This window comes from Phytophthora cinnamomi, assembly GCF_018691715.1.
Source record: "Phytophthora cinnamomi strain GKB4 chromosome Unknown Contig81, whole genome shotgun sequence".
Lineage (NCBI taxonomy): Eukaryota > Oomycota > Peronosporomycetes > Peronosporales > Peronosporaceae > Phytophthora > Phytophthora cinnamomi.
In genome coordinates this window covers 762,108-787,416 of record NW_027151014.1, presented here as the reverse complement: position 1 = coordinate 787,416, position 25,309 = coordinate 762,108, and the positions used below count along the sequence as shown (strand labels likewise).

General features: G+C 56.9%; 11 protein-coding genes across 12 annotated transcripts; 7 read left to right on the top strand and 4 right to left on the bottom strand.

Moving 5' to 3' along the window:
* Positions 1-736: 736 nt before the first annotated feature.
* Positions 737-4,060, top strand: IUM83_12515 (Zinc carboxypeptidase; the record flags this gene model as incomplete). Its single annotated transcript, XM_067937144.1, has 7 exons — positions 737-979; positions 1,099-1,248; positions 1,322-1,613; positions 1,688-1,914; positions 2,025-2,039; positions 2,113-3,184; positions 3,261-4,060. The coding sequence occupies 7 exons, from the start codon at positions 737-739 to the stop codon at positions 4,058-4,060; spliced, it is 2,799 nt and encodes a 932-aa protein (XP_067785246.1).
* A 482-nt stretch (positions 4,061-4,542) lies between these two features.
* On the top strand, positions 4,543-6,039 carry IUM83_12514 (Endoglucanase A; the record flags this gene model as incomplete). Its single annotated transcript, XM_067937143.1, has 1 exon — positions 4,543-6,039. One exon carries the CDS (start codon positions 4,543-4,545, stop codon positions 6,037-6,039), a length of 1,497 nt encoding a protein of 498 aa, XP_067785247.1.
* Positions 6,040-6,334: 295 nt separating this feature from the next.
* On the top strand, positions 6,335-7,230 carry IUM83_12513 (Enkurin domain; the record flags this gene model as incomplete). Its single annotated transcript, XM_067937142.1, has 2 exons — positions 6,335-6,617; positions 6,692-7,230. 2 exons carry the CDS (start codon positions 6,335-6,337, stop codon positions 7,228-7,230), a joined length of 822 nt encoding a protein of 273 aa, XP_067785243.1.
* Positions 7,231-7,374: 144 nt separating this feature from the next.
* Positions 7,375-8,114, bottom strand: IUM83_12512 (COMM domain-containing protein 3; the record flags this gene model as incomplete). The annotated part of the gene is made up of 3 exons (XM_067937141.1): positions 7,375-7,640; positions 7,764-7,870; positions 7,966-8,114. The coding sequence occupies 3 exons, from the start codon at positions 8,112-8,114 to the stop codon at positions 7,375-7,377; spliced, it is 522 nt and encodes a 173-aa protein (XP_067785168.1).
* Positions 8,115-8,694: 580 nt separating this feature from the next.
* Positions 8,695-9,027, bottom strand: IUM83_12511 (Pectate lyase; the record flags this gene model as incomplete). The annotated part of the gene is made up of 1 exon (XM_067937140.1): positions 8,695-9,027. The coding sequence occupies one exon, from the start codon at positions 9,025-9,027 to the stop codon at positions 8,695-8,697; it is 333 nt and encodes a 110-aa protein (XP_067785244.1).
* A 1,768-nt stretch (positions 9,028-10,795) lies between these two features.
* Positions 10,796-10,996, top strand: IUM83_12510 (putative polysaccharide lyase; the record flags this gene model as incomplete). The annotated part of the gene is made up of 1 exon (XM_067937139.1): positions 10,796-10,996. One exon carries the CDS (start codon positions 10,796-10,798, stop codon positions 10,994-10,996), a length of 201 nt encoding a protein of 66 aa, XP_067785239.1.
* A 113-nt stretch (positions 10,997-11,109) lies between these two features.
* IUM83_12509 (pectate lyase) lies at positions 11,110-11,409 on the top strand (the record flags this gene model as incomplete). Its single annotated transcript, XM_067937138.1, has 1 exon — positions 11,110-11,409. One exon carries the CDS (start codon positions 11,110-11,112, stop codon positions 11,407-11,409), a length of 300 nt encoding a protein of 99 aa, XP_067785276.1.
* A 580-nt stretch (positions 11,410-11,989) lies between these two features.
* On the top strand, positions 11,990-18,065 carry IUM83_12508 (ubiquitin conjugation factor e4; the record flags this gene model as incomplete). Its single annotated transcript, XM_067937137.1, has 5 exons — positions 11,990-12,138; positions 12,234-12,340; positions 12,464-12,678; positions 13,047-14,088; positions 16,933-18,065. 5 exons carry the CDS (start codon positions 11,990-11,992, stop codon positions 18,063-18,065), a joined length of 2,646 nt encoding a protein of 881 aa, XP_067785275.1.
* A 362-nt stretch (positions 18,066-18,427) lies between these two features.
* Positions 18,428-19,783, bottom strand: IUM83_12507 (Equilibrative Nucleoside Transporter (ENT) Family; the record flags this gene model as incomplete). Its single annotated transcript, XM_067937136.1, has 1 exon — positions 18,428-19,783. One exon carries the CDS (start codon positions 19,781-19,783, stop codon positions 18,428-18,430), a length of 1,356 nt encoding a protein of 451 aa, XP_067785279.1.
* A 405-nt stretch (positions 19,784-20,188) lies between these two features.
* Positions 20,189-21,544, bottom strand: IUM83_12506 (Equilibrative Nucleoside Transporter (ENT) Family; the record flags this gene model as incomplete). The annotated part of the gene is made up of 1 exon (XM_067937135.1): positions 20,189-21,544. One exon carries the CDS (start codon positions 21,542-21,544, stop codon positions 20,189-20,191), a length of 1,356 nt encoding a protein of 451 aa, XP_067785278.1.
* A 2,189-nt stretch (positions 21,545-23,733) lies between these two features.
* On the top strand, positions 23,734-25,187 carry IUM83_12505 (Equilibrative nucleoside transporter 2; the record flags this gene model as incomplete). Of its 2 annotated transcripts, none has more annotated exons than XM_067937133.1 (2): positions 23,734-25,020; positions 25,182-25,187. In XM_067937133.1, the coding sequence occupies 2 exons, from the start codon at positions 23,734-23,736 to the stop codon at positions 25,185-25,187; spliced, it is 1,293 nt and encodes a 430-aa protein (XP_067785269.1). The 2 variants fall into 2 exon arrangements, with proteins under 2 accessions (XP_067785269.1, XP_067785268.1); XM_067937134.1 differs by lacking the exon at positions 25,182-25,187 and having other exon boundaries at positions 23,734-24,402; positions 24,493-25,101.
* Between the last annotated feature and the right edge of the window lie 122 nt (positions 25,188-25,309).

The window sequence follows — 25,309 nt, the reverse complement described above, 5'->3', positions numbered from 1 at the left end:
GGCGCATCCCGCTTGTGATTTCGATGGCTCAGAAATTGCAGCCTCAAGTTGGTTGGGGCACTCGCTTCGTCGATTCAGGATAGGATGCCAATTTCCTGCCAGGATCTCTGCCAGATCCTCTGGTCCTAATGCCGTGTTGGCAATCCCGTGCTCCAGCATCGGGAACGTAATATCACCATATTTAGTTGATACTCTGGCAAAGAAAGATTTTACATCTCTGGTAGACCGTTGAACGTGCTTCGTCGTCAACTGGACGCGTCGAAGTGCTCTCCGTCGTGTAGAAGTGTCATCTAACCGCTCCAAGAGAGTATTTCTCACCTCATTGTCCCCTCCTCCAGGGTCGTGTGCAATCGCATTCAATTGAGCTGTCAGTCGCTTTATCTGTTGCCAAAACCCTCGATTTGTTCGCTTCCTACAGTCTTTTTTTTTTTTTCAGCTTCTTCAGCCTTGGCAGCTCGCTGAATCAGGCCTGCTTATCGACTGTCTATGCATTTAATGACGCTGTGCCGCATCGATTCCAAATACACCGTCGCGTTTCGCTTCAATCGGGGCTCCTTAGCTATCCCTACCCAAAGCTCACCTATGATGACTTCTTTTCTGACCAATCACATTCGTTGTGCCCCTTGCGATAAATGTGCTTTTTTCGAGATAAATACCCCTTCGAAAGGTCTCTAATAACAATTGTGCTGCTCATAGATTTGTTGTACACTGGTCAGCCTCTGCCGTAGCAGTCACGATGGCGACGGGGGCACCGCAGATCCACCGCGCGCGGCTGTGCGATTTCACGCGCGTGTGGACGGCGGACGCGGCCAACCTTACGGCGCTGCAGCAGCAGCCCGCCACGGCGAGGGAGCCCTCGCGCGCGTCGCTCTCGAACGGGGCGCTCGAGCTGGCGGCGGACGCGGCGTTCCAGGTCTCCGTTCCGCTCGGGGGGACCCACTCGCTGCACCGTGTGTCCATGAGGACGCAATTGCCAAAGGTGGACATTGCAGTACTATTGCATCCACTCCGTCTCGAAAAGATGGATACCATTCCGTGGAAAAATGTCCATTTCGCAACAATTGTATTGACAACTACGTTGCATTTTTTTCCTGTTAGGGCGGACAAGCGACGCTGAGTGTCCACCTGCCTGTGCGCGGTGGACTGAACATGACTCTGGGCTCGGCGCCCGCAGGCGCCGAGAAGAACGAGGTGTTGGTGGCGTCGTCGCAGAACACGACGCTTGTTGCCGAGCTGCCGTGCGTCACGGTGCGTTGGGGAGGACGAGGGAGGTGGTGCCGAGGAAGAATGGGCTGATCTGCTGTTGTTTTGTTTGTTTTAGGACGTGGCGGACGCTTTCCATGACGTGGACTTTGTGTGGGACGACGAGTGGATGCGCTGGTATGTGGACGAAGTGCTGTTGCTGGAAGAGTTTATCCACGAGCTTGGCGAGGGGAAAAGCGCGAGCGACGGCGGTGGCAGTGTCGTTGTCGAGTTGAGCGTAAAGGGTGAGGAGAAGAGAGTCAATGAGGTAAAGCTGGCGGTGGAGCGGATCGAGTTGAGCTCGGCGAACGCGTCAGACCCATGGTGTGCGCCGCGGTATTCGACCTCGAGCAATTGCCGAGCGCAAGAGTGTACGCTGCTGGTCTCACGTCGTGGCTGGAGTGATGCGTTTTACTCACCAGTGGCGTTGATATTTGCTACGCAGCTTTTTTTCCGCGGCTCGGGTCGATTCAGGGCTCGTTGTCCGTGGATGAAGTGGACTCCTACATCAACGAGATAGCTGAGGCATTTCCTCTCATTACAAGGGTGGACGTTCTTGGACAGTCAGTGGAGAAACGACCTCTGCGTGCTCTGTGTTTGGGTGCATGTCACGCTGCTGAGGACCAGCACGTGCCACAAGCGCTTTATACAGGCATGCACCACGCTCGCGAGGTAAAGCCTGTTTGTTTGTTTGTTTTCTAACAACAGGCATGACGTTAAAACGCTATGCCCTTCCCTGCTGCTGCTGAGCTAACCTTTTCTTTATTTTATCATGTGTCCAGCCAATTTCAATGATGGTAGATGGCTGTCGTGAACCTAACAGGTGAAAGTTGTCTGAACTAATTCGTAGCTGCTCGTTGTTTCATACAGAACATGGTGTATACAATCGACATATTGACGACAGACTATCGCAATGGAGACCTAGCGGCGTTGGAGATACTGTCGTCACGCCAACTCTGGTTTATACTGGTCGTAAACCCTGATGGCTACGCGCACAATGAAATGATGCGTGTGTGGGAGCACGATAAGATGGGTCAGCGCAAGAGCGCAGCACCGACTTGCGACAAGAGCCCACCCGACGCAGGTGTAGATCTGAACCGTAACTACGATGTTTGCTTCGCGCTCAACACTAAGGGCAGCAGCAACGAACCTTGTGGGGATGATTACAATGGCCCTCGTGCTTTTTCGGAACCGGAGACACAAGCTGTTCGCGAGCTTGTGGAGCGGAATACCTCCGACTTCAGTGTGGCTCTCAATTACCACTCCTTTGGCAAGTACTTCAACCTACCATTCGCTTGTGAGGACGAAGGCATACCAGCGGAGCCGAACAACTCGGTGTTTGTCGCGTTAGCCCGCGAGCTGGCGCATTTTAATGGGTTCGACTATGGTCAGTCATGGAAGGAGAGCAATTTGTATACTGTGAACGGTGAGACGAGCGACTGGATGTGGCAAGCGCACAACATTTTCGCGATGTCTCCCGAGGTTGGACCAGCATTTGAGACCGCATCTGTTCCAGGGTTTTGGCCACCCCGTGAAGATGTCCCTCAACTATCAGCTGATCTTCATTATACGAACTTGCAGGCTGCTCGCATGGCAGGACCCGTGTATTCCCTGTCTTTGAAGAGTGTACAGCTAGGAGCGATCGCGGATGGCGACTCGACGTCTTCGTTTTTGTCTGTGGAGGTGGTTGTTTCAAACAGCGGGCTGCGACCTGGATCTGCAGAATTGTTGGGATCTGTTTTTGTGAACGGAACGAGCGCCAGTGATGCTGTACATCTTGAGCTCAAGGCGGAGCCTGAAGGGTTTTCCTCGGGCGTGGCTGAGGAGATTTACACGTTGATGATTCCTCATTTTGGAGACGATTTCCACCGGTCCATGAAAGAGATTGACGCGCTCTATTTAGTTGTGCGAGACGCTTTCAGCTGCCAGCTCTTCCGTGTCGGTACGTATTGTGTGATGCATTGAGTGAAGAAAGTTACTCAAGACTAACGCGTTTATTCGTATTTGTGCGATTCTAGCTGTTCATTTTGATACAGCTGCCGAAAAGACAAACCTACCAAACGTCCAAACATGGGCAGCACTCCCGCTACCTCGGTGTGGGACCTGCGAGCAGTTCGGTGCCCCATTAAGCGTTGAAGTGTCCACAAACAGCATTACCACCTCGCCGATTTGCTCAGGAACCGAGGATGTGGTCGTCCTGAAGCCAGTTCGCACACGAGAAATTGGCTTGTCGACGTCTTCTGGATCAGCAAGCTCCACCGCTAACTCTGGTATCAGCCCCGCTGCATCTCTTCCAGCCCCAAGCCCTTCTGCCACTATCAACGCCAACCCCACCGCCACCGCTGCAACCATAGAGGCCAATGTCAACGGCAGCTCCGGTAGTGCATCAGCGGCGACAACCAGGGATCAGCTTGCCTCGGTGTCATCATCGAGCCTGCCATCATCGGTGTCTTGGTCAGGTCCAGTTGCGATGGCATCGTTGGCGGGTGTGGTCTTGCTGGTGGTCGTTGTACTGTTCTTTCGTCGTCGCCGGCGGCGCACCAAAAAGAAACCTGCAAAGGCAAAAGCAGCATCTGGAGTTCAAAAGAGACGAAGCAACGTGCAATACTCGCGCATTGATGAAGACCCCAACTCTCCAGCTGCCAGCACCGAGCAGCTCAACTACGATGACGAAGATGATGAGCTTGATTTACTCGATGCCGAGTGCGGAGAGAGGGGCCTCTCATCTCATGACGAGGACGTGGTGGTGTCCAAGAATCAGTCGTCTCCTCGTAGAACGTCGAAGACATTGCGATCGTCTAGCGAAGATGTGGTCTAGAAGCGTGATGAATTCAACTATAAAGATGAGGAAAGGTGTAAGTGATGATAACGTGTTGTGCTAACTATGACCTTGTCGGCTATATTTTGCTTGTTACTCTTCCAGCTCAGGTTTGTAGGGCACAACAGCATCTTATTCCATCACAATTCACTAATCTGCTTTAGTTTTGATTGGACAGATCGGATTCTCCCGCAGTACTCACACCGATGCCAGGTGACTCGAGCTCACCAAGCTGCACTTATGCTGTGAAGGTAGAGGCTGCATGGGTTGTTGTATACAAATGCGCCAAGGACGATGGCGCCGCAGCTGGTAGATAGCTCTGTCGAGCTGTACTCAGAGCGAATGGAACTACTACGTGGATTGCTTCAATCTCATCCACTTCGCAATCTACCTACCAGCTGAACAAGACATCTTCAAGCGAGTCGAGTCCGCCTCCCCTTCAGACTCGCAACTTTCGCGGCAGTCCAAGCCCAAACAAGACCATGATACCCGTCAGTCGCTACTTCACGCTAATGCTCACGGCGCTCTCCGTTTCGGTCACGACCGCAGGATTCTCTACCTGCCAAACTACGCTTGGTGGTTCATACCCGACCGCAGTGGCCACGTACCCGAATGTGAAAGACCAGATCGAGCTCATAGCGAAGCAGCAAGTCGCGCAATGGTACACCGACCGCGTATCAGATGTGTCAGCGCTGGCAAAGGCCGTCGTGCTCCCAGTCTGTAGCGACACGAACCAAGGCACAATTCCACCCACAGTTGTCGTGTATGGTTTGCCCCAGAAGGACTGTGCCAACGGGTTTTCGACCGCTGGTTCCAACGCCAACAGCGACGACTATCGCGCTTTCTTGCAACAACTCGCGAGCGCTGCAGGCAACCAGCAAGTTGTGTACATCTTGGAGCCCGACGCAATTGGTCTACTGGCTGATGGAGGGTGCGGCAACGCCAAAGGCTACGCTGAGAACCTCGGTGTGGCGATGGACATCCTGTCGCAAAACCCGAACGCTGAAATTTACCTGGATGTGGGGTACTGGACGCTCTCCGACGACGACCAAGCCGCTGCTGTCGCGAAGATCGTCAACACTGTGGACCCAAACTGCAAAGGCAAGGGGATCTCGCTCAACGCGTCGAATTATCGCTCAAACGAGGAGATGGCAGCTACGTGCGAGCGATTCGTCAAAGCCAGCGGTCGCGAGTACAAGTGCATTGTGGACACGTCGCGAAATCTTGTGAGTCCTCCGAGCACCGAGTGGTGCAATGCCAACTGGGCAGGTATCGGCGAGCTGCCCACGACCAATACTGGATCCGAGTACGTGAGTCGCTACGTTTGGGTCAAGCCTCCTGGTGAGAGTGACGGCGAATGCACAGGTCAATCTGACCGGGCACTCCGAGGGCCCGATGCTGGCGTCTTCTTCGTGGAGGCCTTCGTGCAGCTCTGGAATAACGGCGTGTATGTTCAGAAGCTCGGAATGGCCACCATCAGCGCTACTGCCAATAGTACTAGCAATGCGACTGCAACGGAGACGCCTACACCGGCTCCGACAACGTTGACGCCGATTCTAGAGCCGGCAACGGTGGCACCGACGTCAGCGCCGACAACAATGGTGCCGATTCCAGGACCGACAACGACGGCCCCGGCAACTATAGCGCCATCAGCCACGAAGACCCAGGAGGTCAAGGTTACGTCACTTGCATCTCTTGATCTGTCGGACGGTAGCTTCGGTCAAGTACATGTAGGCGGCTGGTATTCCGAAGGCGAGGAGGATGTCACAGACACCCCATCGACTACGCCGACGACCCCGACGCCGACCACTTCGTCTCCAATGCTGGTCGAGGTGGAGCCTCCTCACACGATGGTCGTGGTTGATGTCGTCCCAGAGGAATATGCTGTGGATGATGATGCTGATTTCACCAAAGTGGTTGACGAGGGCACGAATGACGAGTTTGTTGGACGCGTCCGCAAGCACAAAGCATGTGAGTAAGTCGAAGTCGTTGTAGCTTCTAGCCGCTACAAATTGTAAACTAAAGTAAGTAAATGCAGTCGCCACGAATGATCAGCTCCAGAGCATCACGCTCGCGCATTGATCCATTTTTGATCAACAAGTCATGTCGACTTCAACTCGATAGGCCATAGATAGCACTGCAGCTTCCCCATGAGATTGTGCGAGCAACCGAAACCAATGCAGCCCCACCGACGCGCCATTCGCCTTTAGAGCTGTCACCCAGCCAAGACAACGCACACCTCCGTCATAACCATCGGAGGACACGACCACAACCATGCAGCGCGACGAGTGCATCTACAACCTGATTCCGAAGGTGCACGTGGAGCCTGCGAAACCCGAGCGCTACCGTTCCAAGTTCGACCCCAATGTGCAGCCCACCGGAAGCACCTTCGGCGTACGCGGCAAGACCAAGCTCGAGGGTGCAAACCTAGGATCAGCCCAAAGGATGGAAAAGCCTGCGAGTGCTCGCGGCTTCGGTCGCCTACCTGCCAAGCCTGACCCAAAGTCCTTCATCCGCAAGGGTGAACGAAACGCCACTGCCGTCGTCTCCAAGAAACGTAGGTAGTTCGTTGTATTGCTGAAAGCGGTCTCAACTCGCTGATCCGTGGTGTTTTTGGTGCTTGGTCTTCAGCGGGCAAATTCAATTATCCCGGGGCGACAAGAGCTCCCGTGGTGAAGAGGGACGACAAGCCGATCATGGGGCTCAAGTCCGCCAAGAACTTTGTCACGGCTAACGCTGTCGAGACGATTCTCGCTGTGCCAGGCAACCGGGCTCGCGTGAAAAATGAGCCTCCGCAGTACATGAAGAAGGAGGATTATGGTCAGGTGCCGCGGTACTTGAGCCAGGTGAAGGACGAGATCGAACGCGAAAACTCAATGATCGAGGAGTTCGTGCGGCAAAACCACAGCCTAATGGAGGAAGATAGTCGCGACCGCGTTGAGTCCATGGACGAGAGCGAGAGACTGGCACTCGTAGACGCGCTCAAGTCCAAGTGGGATCACGTGAACGCCAAGTACCAGAAGCTCTGCCATAACGTTGTCTTCGACACGCTCGGCAAGGTACGGCGAAAAGAGACCTTCGAGAAGGAGCTCACGCAACTCGAGAAGGACATCCAACTGCTCGAAAAAGGCCAAGTCGTCGTCAGCCAGAGCAACAACGACCGCTACTGATCTACCCGCTCACCGCCGCCATGATGATGCCCGTGACGACACTTGTGCCAAAGCAGCTTAGTCAGTCCAGCAGCCCCCGCAGGCTACGTTGACACAGCAATATATTAGCTCTCCCCTCCGTGTTTGATGTATCCCTCTTCTCCTTCACGTGCTGGTTCGGAGGTGGGAGGGCGTCCCTGCTGCTAGCTTCTCCACCTCGTTGGTGACTTCCTGGATACGATACACGAGCGACCGCAGCTCTTCCACCGAGCAGGTGAAGGCCACCGTCTGCAGCCCCTGAGTGGCAGTGCTAGGCGACTGCAGCTTCAGCTCGACGAAGTACAGCGGCTCGTGGACGCTGCCTGCGCTGCTGGAGCGCAGCACGTAGTCCAGCCGCCACGACACGTCCACCACGTGGGCGAAGTCGAAACCTAGGAGTGAGGGTGAGCACACAGCAGCAACAACAGCAACAGCAACAGCAACAACAGCAACGACAATGCAGTTAGAGACCACTGCAGAGATGTCCGCACAGATGTAGCCATGTCTAGGCGTACTGGTATTCTCTAGCACGCGCTCCACGCTCGGCACAGCGGCAGCCAGCGCTGGCAAGAGCTTCAGCTGCAGGTCGTCGTCCTCCACTCCGAGAGCGAAGAGCTGCTGTCTGCTGGGCCGCATAGCACACAAGCAGGAATCCCGTCAGGTCGGGTATAAAATTAAAGAGTTTACTTGTATCTGCGTCAACAGTTGAGCTCGCACCGCTGTTCTGCCGGCGTTCGAGCGCCTCCGTCCCTCGCACATGTCGCCACAATAGCGCACATGGCTGCGAAGGCCTCGCTGTCGCTTGGTGACGGGAGCTCTGCGGCGTTCGGATGCGTATCAACGGAGTGGGCGAGGTCGGTGGCCATTGCCGAGGCTGCCGCACTCGCCAGCGATTGCAGGGAAGCGGGAGAAAGTGTAGAGAAGGTCGAGCGCGCGGCGAGGCACCACGCGCGCGTCACCCTCAAGGAAGGCGGCAGCATCGTCCGCGAAGCCGCCGGCCATGATGATCTGGAACACCAAATTTAATACTGCGGATACGGGCTTTTATATTTGATGTTCATAAAACCCAATCGCACTTCTTCGGAAAACCAAAACACCCACTTGAATTTGAACGAATCGAACGTTATTATTATAACCATCGGGATTCGGCTTACATCCGTAAGATACGAAAAAGGCTAAAAATTGAACGATGTTTTGACAACTCCAAACCGATCTGGGTCTCCATCGCAAACAATGTGCTTTGAGTAGACTTTGGACAGACACAAAAGGTTGAAGAGTACTAACCAGCGAGAAAACATTGACATGGATTGAGAAACACACATTATATTCTATTCGACTGAAACTCAACGCTCATCTCTATACATCGATACGATACTCGTTCGCGTACGCACTCAAACGGTGCGGGTGCTGACACAGTCACACTGGATGGTTGGCCGATTTGCCGAGCTAGGCGAAGGAGACGGTGCTGGTGGAGTACTGGCAGAGCGAGCCCGAGGGACCGGCGCCCAGCTTCTTGGGCTCGCCCGACGTGGCACCCTGCGACCATGCACACACGTCGACCTTCTTGGTCTTGATCTTGATGTTGCCGAGCGTGGCCTGGTCGCCCCAGTTCTTGTTCACGGTCACAAGGCTCACCTTGCCGTTGACGGCCAGGACGTTCTTGAGGGTGACCTTGCGGCCCTTGCCGCCGCACGTGCCGCAGGAGCGATAGAGCTTCCCGAAGTCCTGCGCGTAGAAGCCCTCGATGGAGACGGTTTGGTCCGTTGATGCTAGTGTCATCCCAGTTAGATGTGCTGCTGGCGGACCCGCCCTTGATGCTCAGCGCGTCCTGGCCATCGTCCTCCTACCACGTTCTCGATCGCTGAGCGAGCCGCTCTGCTCGCAGTGCAGTCCTCCAAAGGGTTTGCCGTCCTTGCCGATGCAACACAACTTGACCTCACGTTCACTTTTGAGCATTCCACCATGAACACAGCCGTCAAGTGGCCACCACGCTCCTACTCTAAGTTGCTGCGCCGTTGTTGCACTGACGTGACGTCGTGCTTAGTGCAGCAGTACAGTACTTCACCAGTGTTATCTGTGAGTGCCTTCTTGCAAATCCCCCGCACCATTGAACGGCTCCCGTACATGTATTCGTATGACGAAGAAACACTTTGCTGGCGTTGCACGATCCGTGCAGTTAGCAGGCCGCAACCCCGTCCCTCCTTCTCCGAATAAACGCAATCATCCAGCGCGTATTAAACGCCTTGATCAGGCGTGTCACCCGTACACCACACACTCCGTCTGCCTGCAGTCCCAGCTGCCGCGGGCCGGACAATCGATCGCCACTGCATCGACAAGATCGAGTCGAAACGAAGACGTGTGTAAGCGATGCTTGTTGGTCCACTGGCTCCACCGTTGGTTGTTGCCCGCAGCTTGATCATAGCAACGACCCCGGTGTCCGTGGCGCGGATTCGGTGACTGCCCCGTCTTTTGCTGTTTGACCGCGTTGTGAAGAGCGCGAACGTCGCCACACTCGTTGCACATCGCTGTGGCACGGTTTAGCAGACGGTATGTTGCCGCCAACGGCGCGAACAATGCAACTTGACGGAGCAGTGTTGTCCGTAGTGCGCTGCAGCATAAGAACATGCAACGCCGCTCAAACTTTTGCGGGCAATACGTGGACGCCTCACTCGTTGCTCGTCAGCGAAGTGGACGGCCCAAGGTCAACGAGTTGACGGTCGCAACGCTCGGGTCGCAGACCGTGGGACGGTCCGCACCAGCTGCAGCGTCGGGCAACAACGCAGCAAACCCATGTGGCGGGCGACCGCGGTGGTCATCCATCGCCTGCAGGATCTATTACTACATGTAAGATAGTATTTTCCTGTCAGGTCTGGCATCTAGCGGTGTAGCGCTCTTCTGCTCGCTGTCACCGTTCATGCTGCCGTTTCCGACCGTCTGCATCTGTGCGGACAGTCCACACGAATGGAACTGCGACAGGATTTGACGCTCGTGTCAACGATTGCCCCACTTGTAACGAGCAACGAACGTCACGTATTGCCCCTTTGAGCGGCCGACGGCACTACGGACAACACTGCTCCGTCAAGTTGCATTGTTCGCGCTCGGTTGGCATACAGCAGTCTGCTGTGCCACAGCGTCGTGCAAAGTGTGCGCGAGCACTTCCTGTCGGGCCACCGAGCTCATTCAACAGCGCTCTTCAAAAAGACGGGGCAACACCGAATCAACCAAGCGCCCACGGCCCGGGGTCGTTGCTATGATCAAGCTAACAACAACCAGCCACCAGTACCAACAACAACCATGCGTCAACGTCCTTCTTTCCGTCGTCTTGTCGCACCTGGCCGATCGATTGTCCGGCCCGCGGCAGCTCTGCAGGCAGACGGAGTGTGTGGTGTACGGGTGACGCCTCCCTTTATTACGCGCTCGGGAGAAGGAGGGACGGGGTTGCGGCCTGCTATGCCCGACGGATCGTGGCCCGCCAGCAAAGACGGTTTCTACGAATACATGTACGGAGCCGTCACGGTCAAGAAAGGCACGACGTAACACTGGCGGCATGAAGTACTGTACTGCGCGCTCGAACGTCAAGTGCGGCGGCCAGAAGGAGAGCGGGTGGCAGACGGCTGTGTTCATGGTGGAGCCCGGCGCCATGCTCAAGAACGTGATCATCGGCAAGGAAATCCAAATGGAGGACGTGACACTGCGAGCAGAGCGGCTCGAGCGAGCAACGAGGAGGACGTGGCGAGGATCGCGCTGAGAATCAAGGGCGGGTCCTCAGCAGCGTGAGCAGGGTGATTCGGTGGTGGCGCGCGCTAACTGGCCGACGACAAGGTCATCCAGCATCAACGGACCAGGAATCCGTCTCCGTCGATGGCTCGTAGCTACGCGCAGGACTTCGGGAAGCTCTATCGCTCCTGCGGCACGTGCGGCGGCAAGGGCCGCAAGGTCACCCTCAAGAACGTCCTGGCCGTCAACGGCAAGGTGAGCCTTGTGACCGTGAACAAGAACTGGGGCGACCAGGCCACGCTCGGCAACATCAAGATCAAGACCAAGAAGGTCGACGTGTGTGCATGGTCGCAGGGTGCCACGTCGGGCGAGCCCAAGAAGCTGGGCGCCGGTCCCTCGGGCTCGCTCTGCCAGTACTCCACCAGCACCGTCTCCTTCGCCTAGCTCGGCAAATCGGCCAACCATCCAGTGTGACTGTGTCAGCACCCGCACCGTTTGAGTGCGTACGCGAACGAGTATCGTATCGATGTATAGAGATGAGCGTTGAGTTTCAGTCGAATAGAATATAATGTGTGTTTCTCAATCCATGTCAATGTTTTCTCGCTGGTTAGTACTCTTCAACCTTTTGTGTCTGTCCAAAGTCTACTCAAAGCACATTGTTTGCGATGGAGACCCAGATCGGTTTGGAGTTGTCAAAACATCGTTCAATTTTTAGCCTTTTTCGTATCTTACGGATGTAAGCCGAATCCCGATGGTTATAATAATAACGTTCGATTCGTTCAAATTCAAGTGGGTGTTTTGGTTTTCCGAAGAAGTGCGATTGGGTTTTATGAACATCAAATATAAAAGCCCGTATCCGCAGTATTAAATTTGGTGTTCCAGATCATCATGGCCGGCGGCTTCGCGGACGATGCTGCCGCCTTCCTTGAGGGTGATGCGCGCGTGGTGCCTCGCCGCGCGCTCGACCTTCTCTACACTTTCTCCCGCTTCCCTGCAATCGCTGGCGAGTGCGGCAGCCTCGGCAATGGCCACCGACCTCGCCCACTCCGTTGATACGCATCCGAACGCCGCAGAGCTCCCGTCACCAAGCGACAGCGAGGCCTTCGCAGCCATGTGCGCTATTGTGGCGACATGTGCGAGGGACGGAGGCGCTCGAACGCCGGCAGAACAGCGGTGCGAGCTCAACTGTTGACGCAGATACAAGTAAACTCTTTAATTTTATACCCGACCTGACGGGATTCCTGCTTGTGTGCTATGCGGCCCAGCAGACAGCAGCTCTTCGCTCTCGGAGTGGAGGACGACGACCTGCAGCTGAAGCTCTTGCCAGCGCTGGCTGCCGCTGTGCCGAGCGTGGAGCGCGTGCTAGAGAATACCAGTACGCCTAGACATGGCTACATCTGTGCGGACATCTCTGCAGTGGTCTCTAACTGCATTGTCGTTGCTGTTGTTGCTGTTGCTGTTGCTGTTGTTGCTGCTGTGTGCTCACCCTCACTCCTAGGTTTCGACTTCGCCCACGTGGTGGACGTGTCGTGGCGGCTGGACTACGTGCTGCGCTCCAGCAGCGCAGGCAGCGTCCACGAGCCGCTGTACTTCGTCGAGCTGAAGCTGCAGTCGCCTAGCACTGCCACTCAGGGGCTGCAGACGGTGGCCTTCACCTGCTCGGTGGAAGAGCTGCGGTCGCTCGTGTATTGCATCCAGGAAGCCACCAACGAGGTGGAGAAGCTAGCAGCAGGGACGCCCTCCCACCTCCGAACCAGCACGTGAAAGGGAAGAGCAATACATCAGCAAACAAAGAACAGCACTACAATACACGTAGAAGTACCGCAGTACGACTAGAGAGAGAAGGAGAAGATTCCACGCCTCAATGTTCGGTACAGTAACGTCGGAAGTTGCCTTTCGGTGGTCGACGCTTTCTCAATCGGTACACTGTACCATAGCCTCTACCCCCATTTGAAGGTCGAGAGAACGTCGACGGCCCGGGGAGATCTCGCCATGTTCCTGTGCGCCCGCGACGCGTCCGCGCGGCCTCAAGGCGCTCCAGGCGCCGCGCATGCGCTTGCTCCTCCTCGGACGATGCGCAGCGGCCGGCTCCGCGTCCCGCGCGCGCTCTGGCGCCCCACAGGCCTCCTCTCCGCCCCTCACTCGCAGAAGACGCTCAGGCCTCCGCCGCCTACCTGCGCGTGCTGGCCGCGCTGACGCGGCTGGTGGCGCAGCTGCTGGACGTGCACGCGCTGTCCCCGTCGCTGCGCTTCGTCGCGGGCGAGGCGGTGGCCGTGGACGCCGCCGAGTGGTGGCGCGAGCTGCAGCGCCGCAGCGTCGCGCGCCTGCAGCGGCAGGAGGCGGCGCACGAGAGAGGAAAGCCCACGGGCGGCAGCAGGCTGTGGCCGCTGGCGGCGCGCGGCCAGGAGCAGCAGCAGGACCATCGGGAGGACAGCGGCGTCTGGGTGTCCTCCAGGACCTTTGAGGACCTCCCGGAGGACATGTGGACGGACCGCGCGTCCGACTTGTTCGTGCAGGCACTGTACCTGATTATACAGGCGATGAACAGAGTGTCCACCACACAGGGACAGGAGATCGAACAGGTGGACGCAGCGTCCGCGGTGGACGCAGCGTCCGCGGTGGACGCTCTGGCCAGTGTGGACGCCGGCGTGGCCTTCGCGGCCGCGCAGCTGCTGCACATGTGGGCGCCCGTGAGCCAGAAGACGCTCGTGGACTCGGCGCAGAAGCTGGCCTCGCTCCTGGGCGTGGCCGTGGTCAACGTGCTGCTGCAGCCGCGGGGCGTCGGCGTCAAGCACGCCTTCCACGAGCACGCGCTGCTGCCGTCGCTGCCGCTGCGCGCGTTCCTGGGCGCCAAGCAGTGGAGGTGCTCGGTGTGCGAGCGCGTGACGCAGACGAGCGGCGACTCGGCGCGGGCCGGGGGTGTTTATCGCTGCGCGGCGTGCAACTTCAACCTGTGTCGCGAGTGCTTTACGAGGATCCCGAACGTGAAAGAAGCAGCTCGACGGAGCAACCCGCTGGCAGATGTGACGAGACTCACGACGGATCGATTTTTTGAGCTGGTCGTGCCCCAGCTGAAGCACAAGACGGGCGCGGTGGCTGTACGCCAGATTGCACAGGAACTGCGTCGGCGGGTGCTGGAGCTGTACCCGCATAACTTTCAGGCGGCTGCGGAATTCGCGCAGTTATTTCACAATTTGCTGGCTGCAGACAAGGCGGCGGCACTTGCATTAGTGATGTCTCCGCCAGCGTCGAAGCCTTCGTCGTCTGGAAGGCCAGCGGTTGCTTGGTTCCCGCTGTTTATGAGGACGTGGACCATGTCGTTGAGCACACTGCTAGGCCCATTCCTGCGTGCTACCTCTATACTTGATGATGCGCACGAAATTGACGCTGCTGTGAGGGCTGCGAATCACGGTTCTGCAGTTGCTGATTGCCTGCGTGCACAGTGGATGAATGGCTATGCTGAGTTCCGAAGAACATTACAAACTCTCATGAAGACACTACTATCAAACGACCAGCACCCAATTGTGGTGGACGCCACTCTATGCTGGCTTGCACTCACGTTGATGACGGCAGACCCACGACGGCGCTTGAACTACGATGCTCACGAGCGACTAGACGGGTTTCTGGTGAACGTTACTACTATGCTACTTGCTTACACACTTCCTCTGCTAGATAAAGCTCAGCATGATCCAAGCGCTATCGATGCCCGTTATCACCAAAGTGTGGAGCCCGCTCGCGTATATGCTAGCAAGGATTTCCCGGAGGTTCCGCTTCACTACTCTCGCAGTACACAGGATGCACGTGCCAGCGAAAAGGTTGCTGATTCCGAGATGTCAGAGATTCAGTCACGTGACGAGATATGTATTGCTACATACAACGCACGCAGAATACAGAGGAGTCAAGAAGATCATGACGAGGAAGAGAAGGAGGTGGACTCCACCTACTACTACCCGCGTTTATCCTGCCACGAGGGTGTAGTATGTGATCGCTGCGAGTTCGCCAATATTCACCATGTGCGGTATAAATGCGCATTTTGCGGGGATATGGATTTGTGCAGTAGCTGCTTTGAAGATTTCCGCTCACACCAGGCTGCTACCGATTCCTCGTCGGAGTCGGAGTCTGAAGCTATGGTGCATTATCCCGATCATGTCTTCCTCCGTATCGAGTCGCCGATCCCTGTTTTCGCATTAAAGCACTTCCAGCCGTTGCCTGCCGATTTACTTACGACTAGCAAGCAGAAAGACGATGCAAGCAAGGCGTATGAGTGTGTGGATGAAGTGTTTGATGCATCAAGCATTCACTGCGCTGATTGTGGAGACACGCTGGGTGCAACTGGTCAGCCGGACGACGTATTTTACAAGTGTGCAAACTGTATATCAACTAGATTCGTCTGTGCGATGTGCTTGACACGCGAGGAGAAACTCAGCAATGGCAATCCCAACGAAATGCACGCTCCTGGTCACATGTATTTTGTGGTCACAGACCCATGGCGACGTCAGCTGCAAATTCCGTGGGGAGACGTAGTACGGAAACTGCACTTCCAGCGACTGTTGCATCCGCCCGCCCTCATCCCGCGTGTACGTTTTCCTCGCAGTACGGAGATGTTTTACGTTACGCTGAAGTATCTCCACTTCGGTCCTCTAGCGACTTTGTCGCGTTGGCTGAGTATGTTGAAGGAGGTCCAGGAGTTGCAGGCATTCTGCGCCTGTGATGAAGAGCGATTTGAAGTGGAGAAACAGCGAAGAGAGCGGCGGCGGCGACAAAATCGATCGCTGAACCCATCTGTACATTACAAAGCTAGTAAGGCTCGGCTTGAGGACATCCGTGTGAAATGTGTGAAGATGGAGTTGCACCTGCTGGAAAGTGCCAATATAGCGGAGTGGCTTGTGTTCTACGCGCGAACGTGTCGCTGGCTATTGCACACAGCGTCTACAACTCCTGCGGATTCCTTACCAGGGACTGTGCCTCAGGATCCTTTCGCTGAACCCCTCTCATATTTCTCGCCCATGTTCAGCGGGTTCCCAGAGCATTTTTTCTTCGATCTGTGCGACGTCGTTTACCTTTTGGGCCTCGAAAAATTGGAATACCGTGAACTCGTATCTGAGCTGAAGGGAATGAAGCAGAATGATGCTGACAGCGATGCAGTTGACGAAGTTAGAGAAATTGTGGAGCCGCTGCTGATAATGCTTACACAAATAGTGGTGGCTCCGAAGTTCACGAAGAATCCTCACCTCCGAGTGGAGGCGCTGCGCTCACTGACAACTCTGCTGACTTTCGTTTCGAAGGGTCAGCAAGTTCAGCACCGCCCAGGGCACCGGAGAATGGAAGCATTATTTAAGCGGCACCCATTACTGTCGCGCTATTTGATACCTGGTCTACTGCAGTTTCATTCGGACATGGATCGCTACAACGCCAGTAACAATGGTCTGGCATTCACCAGCGCTGTGACTAGTGGCGATCACATGCTGTGGGGGTTTCTACCGACACGAGTATCAGTAACGATGCTGCTGCGTTACCTCTGGCAACTGCCGAGTCAACGCCAAAGCCTCCTCCAAATGCTAAGCGCACCGGATGCCGTTGAGACCTCGCAGTCTTCGCTATCTGCGGAGCCAGACAATTGCAGCACTCAGCAACTGACGGGGCTTGTGAGTGGTTTGTGGAGCGATATCGCCAAGCTGTTTGACGAGGCTCACAATAAGATCACGACTCTCCGACAGATACACGATCTCATTGAGGACTCTTTGGATGGAAGTGTCGTGGTCCTACCCTTTCGACGCGACATGCTCGATGGGTATGTAGCAATCAACGCGAAGCAGTTACGCTTGACGATGCGTCTGCTCCTGGAGGCGCTGGAATTGACTTCGTGGTTCGCTGCAATCATCAGCGGTGAAGGTAGCTTTCGTTCCCGTTCAGTGTCGGCCCCTGCCACAGCTCTTCGACACGTTTTATTGCAACCGCTTGTTGTAGAACAAGCGGCGCGCACTCTCAGTTTCCTGGTGGCCTCGTTGGCGAATGCACACGAAGAAAAGGAGTGGGTCTTCTCTCTGCCTCTGGTGGAGGATGGCAAACTGCTTCTGGCGCACCTAATTGTACTTGTGGTGCGCTACTCCGGCCATAGCGCTTTGAAGTCTTCAGGCTCCTCAACTTCGTCTAGCTTCTGCTCGCCGTCGTCGTTCTGGAAGATCGTGCAGTCAAGTGGTGACATCATGGAGAGACGCGTGGGTGATTTGGACACGCATGTGCGTTGGGGTTTGAACGCGTTGTGCACGCGCATTGAGTCGGAAAGCTATCTCGGGTCTAGCCTAGACGATGACGATGACGATGTCGAAGAAGCCCGCATGGTAGTCGAAGAAGCAGGCCATGAACTGGATGAGGACGAGGCGCTAGCGTTGTTGGAGAAGCAGTCCGAATCGATTGGGAGCTCTGTTGGTGATGCTGCCACGACAAAGAAGCGCTTGGGTAAGCGCTTCATCGCGACGCTGGCCAAGGATGGTCGCTTCGACTTCAGACTGTTCGTGGGCGGTTGCCGCTTCTTGCGACCACATCGAAAGCAAGATCTAGGCAGCAGCTCGGACGAGGAAGAAGAAACTGAGGACGTGGGGGGTGGTTACCTGTACCTGGACGACTCGTGGGTGCAGCAGTTCGTTCGCGCGATGCACGAGGCAGACGAGATGATCCATGTGCAGGAGGCTATGGAAGCGTGTCTTGGAGATATCCCCGATCAGTACCTGGACCCTCTGCTCAGCACGCTGATGACCGACCCCGTACGTCTGCCATCGGGCAACATCGTAGATCGCGCCGTGATAGCTCGGCATCTGCTGGCCTCGGCACAGCAGGGCGGTAGCACCGGGAGGGATCCGTTCACCCGCGAGCCGCTAACGATGGCCATGGTGGAACCCTGCGACGCGCTGCGGTTGGAGATCCAATTGTATCTGCGCACGAAGATGCGGCACTTCCGCAAGACAGCGCGTGAGGACGTGTTGGCCACGTGGGGTCTCGGCTGGGACGTCTTGTTCGACAGCAGCAGCGAAACGGAGGCCGACTCGGAGGATGGAGCTGAAGGTGGCACTAATGCGACGATGAGCTCCACATCGTCCTAGCTGCCCATAATTATTTGAAAAAATGTCTCGAGTAGCTTCAACTTGCATACTTCTAGAACTTGACTTGGTCTGGTGGTGCTTTACGTGGGGGGGGGGGGCATACTTCTCCCGTGGTGTTCAATAGTCGTAAGTACATGTATCAACACCTTGGTGTTTGATACGGTTTCTGTGTTTTGTTTGAGCAAGAGCTCGACGCTGAGGTCGGGTGGCTTCTGCATCACCTTTCGACCCGGACGACACCCACGTATAAGAAGTTCATGTACTGAATAGTGTTGCTTGCCGTGCGGTGCACGGGGAGCATGTACAGTTCTTCGCGCTCGAAAACAAGTAGAGCGGACTACCTAAGCGGCGCGAACGCCAACTTACAGACCCAGCCAGCCCTGGTCGCTGAAGAAGAAGCCGAGCGTGGAGCCGCCGGCAATGCCCAGGAACAGGCAGAAGACCATGACGGCACCACCGGACTCGCGGTCCTCCGGGTTCAGGAGACGCGGGCCCACGCCCATGGTCACCGTCGACAGGAAGCCGTTCGAGAGACCGATGAGCAGGTTGAGCACGATGTTGTAGGCGATGGCGCCCATGTCGTCGTGGCCGAAGGCGTAGAGCGAGGTGCCGGCAACGCCCATGAGCAGCAACGGGATGAAGGCCAGACGCACGATGGACAGGCCGAAGCACCACTCGCTGTTGAGCAGCTTGTACACGGCGGCGCCGGTGAGGATACGGCCGAAGAAGTCGCCGTAGTTGTAGCCGCCCACGATGCCGGGCGCGCAGTACCAGTTGGCCGTCACCGAGTGCGTGACGTCCGAGTAGGGCGGCGCCAGGTTGCGCGAGGCCGCGCAGCCGAAGCCCGGGAAGACCGAGAGCGACACGAAGAAGACGAGGAACTGCGTGACGGCCGGCATCCAGATGATGAGGAAGATGCGCCAGAGGTTGCCCAACGTCTTGGCCACGGGCTGCTGCGTGAGGTTCTCCTCCTTGGCGGACGCGGCGTTGCGCTCGAGCAGGTACTTGACGCACGGCAGGTTGGTGAGCCGGCGGTACACGAAGAGCGCGACGATGAGCACGACGATGAGGATGCTGAAGAAGAGGTAGAAGGCCAGCTTGGTGGAGCTGCTGGTCTGCTTGACGCCGCCCACGGCCAGACGCAGCAGCGTGGCCAGCGAGATGTTGAGGATGCCGGCCGTGCCGTTGCCGATCTGCACGGCCTGCGAGAACTTGGGCACGGGGAAGAGCGCCGCGATCGTGTAGTACGTGGCCTCCGAGAGCGTGTTGCCGAAGCCCACGCAGCCGAAGCAGATGAGCACGAGGATGCCGCCCGTCTTCTGGTTGGAGAAGTTGATGGCGCTGAAGACCATGATGAGGATGGCCATGAGGATGAAGATGCCGTAGCCCACGCGCACGCGGAACTCCTGCGTGAGCTTCTTGTCGAGGCTCCAGATCATCTGGATGCCCTGGCCGATGACCATGGGCCACGACGTGCAGAGCGTCGTGAGGAAGGAGAAGTCGAGTCCGGAGTCGGCGAACTCGACCGTGTAGAAGTCCTGCGCGCTCAGGCACGAGTAGTAGGCCCAGAGCACGGAGCCGTTGAGGAACATGAGCGAGTAGAAGATGTTGCGCTCGTTCTTGACCATGTCGTCCCAGATCTCCTCGGGCATGCCGTCGCGGCCCAGCTCCACCTGGTCCTCGGGCACGAGCTTCTCGGACTTGCTCGGGGACTCCATCGCTGGTGTAGCTTGAGAGGGAGGTGCGGGAGTCGAACACGAACACTTGAGACTTGCCCGGCGGATTTCGGAATGGCCCGAGGAGTGAGGCGGTGCAGACTAATGCAAACCGCTCCTGCGATTAAGTAACTCGACGTCAACCACTGGAGAGGGGTCCAGGCCTGCGTGCTGCTTTGTCGGCGGGAAGAAATGCCCAGCAGGTGTAGGGATCAGCTAGCCAGGCCATCGCCGACACATCGACCGATTGTTGTCCCGCGTGGAGAGCGGCATCTGTTGCAACATGGACGGACACGTCTCCGAGCTACAAGTTCGTGCCACAGGTTCATCGACATGGGATTCGTTCCGGTATTATCCATCGGATGTCCTAAAGGTGTTCGTGTCAATGGATGCACCGACAGCTATAGATTAGAGTCCGAGCCAGCCGTTGTCGCTCACGAGGAAGCCGAAGGTGGAGCCCGTGGCGATGCCGAGGAACAGGAAGAAGACCATGACGGCGCCACCCGACTCGCGGTCCTCGGGCTTCAACATCCGTGGCGCCACGCCCATTGTGACGGTTGAAAGCAGGCCTGTGGAGATGCCGATCAGCAGGTTGAGCACGATGTTGAAGGCCAGCGCGCCCATGCTGCCGAACGGGAACGAGTAGAGCGACGTGCCGGCCACGCCCATGAGCAGCAGCGGGATGAAGGCGATCCGCAGCACCGAGAGCCCGAAGGCCCAGCCCATTGTCACCACGCGGTACACCGCCGCCGTGCACAGGATGCGGCCGGTGAAGTCGCCGTAGTTGTAGCTGCCGATGATGCCCGGCGAGCAGTACCAAGTGGCCGTGAGGCCGTGCGGCTCGTCGTTATACGGCGGGTACAGGTTGCGCGAGGCCGCGCAGCCGAAGCCCGGGAAGACCGAGAGCGACACGAAGAAGACGAGGAACTGCGCGAGCGCCGGCATCCAGATGATACCGAAGATACGAGCCAAGTTCTGGAGCGTGCGGCCGACCGATTGACTGGCCAGGTGCTCCTCCTTGGTCGAGTTCTCGTTGCGGTCCATGAGGAACTTGACCGACGGGAGGCTGATCAAGTAGCGGTACAGCAGGATGGCACAGATGAGCACGACAACGAGCAGACTAAAGAACAGGTAGAAGCTCAGCTTCGTGGAGCTGCTGGTCTGGTTCACTCCCCCCACCGCGAGTCGCAGCACCGTCGCCACCGTGATGTTGAGGACGCCGGCGCACGTGTTGCCGATCTGCACGCCGTTCGTGAACTTCTCGATCGGGAACAGCGCCGCGAACGTGTAGTACGTGGCCTCGGACAGTGAATTGCCGAAGCCGATGCACCCGAAGCAGACCAGCACGAGCACCGCACCCGTCTTTTGGCTGGAGAAGTTGATGGCGCTGAAGACCATGATGAGCACGGCCATGAGCATGAAGATGCCGTAGCCCACGTGCACGCGGGCGCGTTGGCCGAACTTCTTGTCCAGTCCGAAGACCATTTGAAGTCCCTGACCGATGACCATGGGCCAGGCCGTGCAGAGGGTGGTGAGGAAGGAGAAGTCGAGCCCCGAGTCCGGGAATTCGACGGTGTAGAAGTCCTGGGCGCTCAGACACGAGTAGTAGGCCCAGAGCACCGACCCGTTGAGGAACATGAGCGAGAAGTAGATGAACCTCTCGTGCTTGACCATGTCGTCCCAGATCTCGGGCGGCATGCCGTCGCGCGCGATCTCGAGCGGGTCTTCTTGGACGAGCTTGTCTGTCTTGCCCGGCGAATCCATGGCGGCTGGTTGGCTTGAGCAGGTCGAAGCGGAATTGGAAGTGGAGGCGAAGGCTGCGGTGGAAATGGATGGAACTTGACCACCGCTGACGTGGTAAGGCGCGTGTGGGTGGCGGTGCCGCTCGACATTAGTTAGTTTTGGTGGATCGTGAACCGGGTGACTGATCCATGTTGAAGTGATGGTTGGCGGAGTGTACATACCACACTTCCAGCAGTGCTGGTTTGTTTCGGTTTGCTTGCGGCCCGCAAAGTTGCGGAGCTTCTCATTCAGACGAGAAGCACGCACAGCAAAATTACTACCGGTAGCAATGTGGACTGCAATCTATTTGGTAAGCTTGCTGTAGAGGTACAGTATTCTAGCTTATACGAACGAATGAAGACATGTAGTCGACACATGCCCTCAAGATTTTAATATTCACTGGTCGCGCGGGTCGATTGTTGATATTGTCGTGGATTCTCGTCTGTAAGAGCTGCGCGGCAGAAGATGATGAAGCAGCGATTTATCCGAGCACTGTGTTCGCTCGCCCACAGCTCGAGTGCGAAAGCTTGGGACAGCAAGTCGCTGCCAACAAGACGATCAAGTTGAAGCCATCGCAGGCAGCGCCTGCGCTTGGCGGGCGATTTGAAAGGTGCGGAACCGACTCTCACGACCGCCCGCGACATACGAGAGCACTGGTTCTTTTTTCCGCCTTGGTGAGCTGCCAGCCTGCGGTCGTCTAAGACTACTCACCTGCCGTGGCTGCCAAGGCGCTCGGAGTGTTGTCCTCTTCGCCGCAGTACGTTCGGTTGAGTTGCCTTCGCATTCAGCCTCGAGTTGCCGTAGTGCTGCAATGCCCTGGACGGGCATCAGCGGTCTGATGCGACGACAAGGTTTGCAGAGCCAACCAAAACGGGCTGCATCGCCGCGCGTGGACTCACTTGATTTGCTGAAACGTGTCTGCGTCCCACTGCTGTAGACGACAGCTTCAAGCGCATCCCCGCGATACTCTTGGCTCCACTATGCCGCCGTTGGTGTATCAAGTGAGCGAGCCCGACGGGTGAATGCGATGCAAGTTGCCTTTCGCCGGTAAGCAGCGCGCGGATTGCCTCGCGAGCCCTTCCTGCTTGTTTTCGCTGCGCCAGAAAGCGCTTGACAAGCCGATTCGGGCGAGCGTGTTCAACATGGCGCACCCTAGGAAAAACACGCGCGGTCGGGGCGAGTTGCCGCGTCGTGACCACAGAGCCGCTGCTGTGACGGCCTGCGGCCGCGCGCGAAATGGGCCACCTATAACGTGCAAGCAACGGGGCTCTCTGCATCGGTCTCGGAACCGGTGGTGGGCAGTGCCGCGCTGCCTGAGCTGCTGGGTGAGAAGGCGGTCTCTTTTCACTCGTTTGCAACGACGGCTGTTGGAGCGCTACAGTATCGCTGATCTGCGAGCCATCGCGAGTTGATCGGAGCAATCGGATCGGTCCAGGCCGGTTTGGACGAACACGGAAGACCCGGTCGCACCACAAGGGCGGGCCATTTCCGTCAGCCAGCGGCGCGCACGGCCACCTTTTGCACCCTATGCAGTCGTCGTCGCTGGCGAGCTCCAGCCATTTCGCTATGCAATCCACCTGCATCGCTGCAGCGAGCGAGCTCCGGCGCCGTCGAAACCAGCGCAGGCGTTTAACACTCGACTGGTGAGCCTGGCCTCACGAGGCTGACGATCTCACTCTGTGGCACTGACCGGCCTCGTCCAATGTGGCATAAACACTTTGGGTGGCCTGCAGTTGCAATTCGGTGTGTACCTAATAAGGTTAGTTTCTGTCTGTTTGCCAGCTCCGAAGTGTTGTAGCGAGAGGAATTCCTGTCTGCAGGACGCTTTGAGTTCATGCTCAAGCGTTACGTGCCATGTTCATACCATTTTTGAGAGTCCGTTGCTTCGTTTCTGACCGATTCTGAACTCCTGAGCCGGACCACTAATATCAACTATGGGAGACCCGCTTCAACGGAGACTCCAGCTCGAGTCAAACGTGCTGAGGCCCTGCGTGGCCTACCGCCTTCCTTTTCTATCATTTCCAGGGCACCCGCCCGCCGATGGGGACGCTGCTCTTTGCATGTATGTACGTAGGCAGTGAGCGCTTTACCGCTCATTCTGCGATTCACCAGACGCCGAACAAGCGGGGAGGCTGAACTCACTACAGTAGAGCCGAAGTGCACCAAACACCATGGAGTCACCACGCAAGTCGGACAAGCTCATTCAGGGGCTCCAGGACGACGAAGGACTCGAGATCGGGCGTGACGGCATGCCGCAGGAGATCTGGGACGACATGATCAAGAACGAGAGCAAGATCTTCTACATGTTCATGTTCCTCAACGGCTCCGTGCTGTGGGCCTACTACTCGTGTCTGAGTGCCCAAGACTTCTACGAGGTGCAGTTCGCCGATTCCGGACTCGACTTCTCCTTCTTGACCACGCTGGTCACGTCGTGGCCCATGGTCATCGGCCACGGTCTGCAAATGTTCTTCGGTCTGGACAAGAGCATCACCCGCCAGTTCCGCGTGCATGTCGGCTACGGCATCTTCATCGTGATGGCCATCTTGATCATGGTCTTCAGCGCCATCAACTTCTCCAACGAAAAGACCGGCGCCATCCTCGTGCTGGTGTGCTTCGCCTGCATTGGATTCGGCAACTCGCTCTCGGAAGCCACGTACTATACTTTTGCGGCGCTGTTCCCGATCCCCAAGTTCTCGCAAGCCGTGCAAATTGGTAACGGCACGGCTGGTATCTTCAACATCACGTTGGCCACGATTCTGCGTCTCGCGGTTGGAGGTGTCCACCAGACGAGCGACTCGACCAAACTGTCGTTCTACCTCTTCTTCGGCATTCTCATCATCGTGCTGATTGCGGCGCTGTTCGTGTACTACCGTTTGATGAACATCCCGTGTGCCAAGTACCTGCTCGAGCGTAACGCAGAGTCCTGCAAGGCCGAGAACTTGAACACGATGCCCATTGGCAAGACTTGCGCCAACCTGTGGCGCATTTTCTGCATCATTTGGGTCCCCGCGTTGGCGCAGTTCCTCGTCTTCTTTGTGTCACTAGCCGTGTACCCCGGGTTCGGCTGTGCGGCGGACCGCAACTTGGAGCCCCCGTACTCGTCTGTGGTCCACACGGTCACGGAGAACTGGTACTGCTCGCCTGGCGTCGTGGGAAGCTATAACTACGGCGACTTCTTCGGCCGTGTGTTCACGGGAGCTGCCGTCTACAAATTGCTGAACAGTCAGTGGTGCCTGGGTCTCTCTATCGTGCGACTGGCCTTCATCCCGTTACTGCTCATGGGCGTTGCCGGCACCTCACTTTACTCCTTCGGCTTCGACGACATGGGCGCCATCGCCTACAACATTGTGCTCAATCTGCTCATCGGTCTGACGAACGGTTTCCTGTCGACGGTGACCATGGGCGTGGCCCCGCGTATGCTCAAGCCGGAGGACCGTGAGTCGGGTGGTGCCGTCATGGTATTTTGCCTGTTCTTTGGTATCGCCGCGGGTGCTACGATCGGCTTCTTCTTCAGCGACCAGGGATGGCTTGGCCTGTAGAGCAGCAGCAGCGGTCGTTGTTGAATATCGATCCTACTTGAATGCATCTGCGTTGTTGACGGCGGTCTTGCAAGTTGCAGTTTTAGTGGCACCGCTGACTTAGCCGAGGCGAACACTGTGTGACATGGTGATCGGAAGCGCATTGCTGGCTCGTGAACTTCACGTGAAGGGGCAAGTGCGCATGAATTGCTGGTGTTCACGCACAATG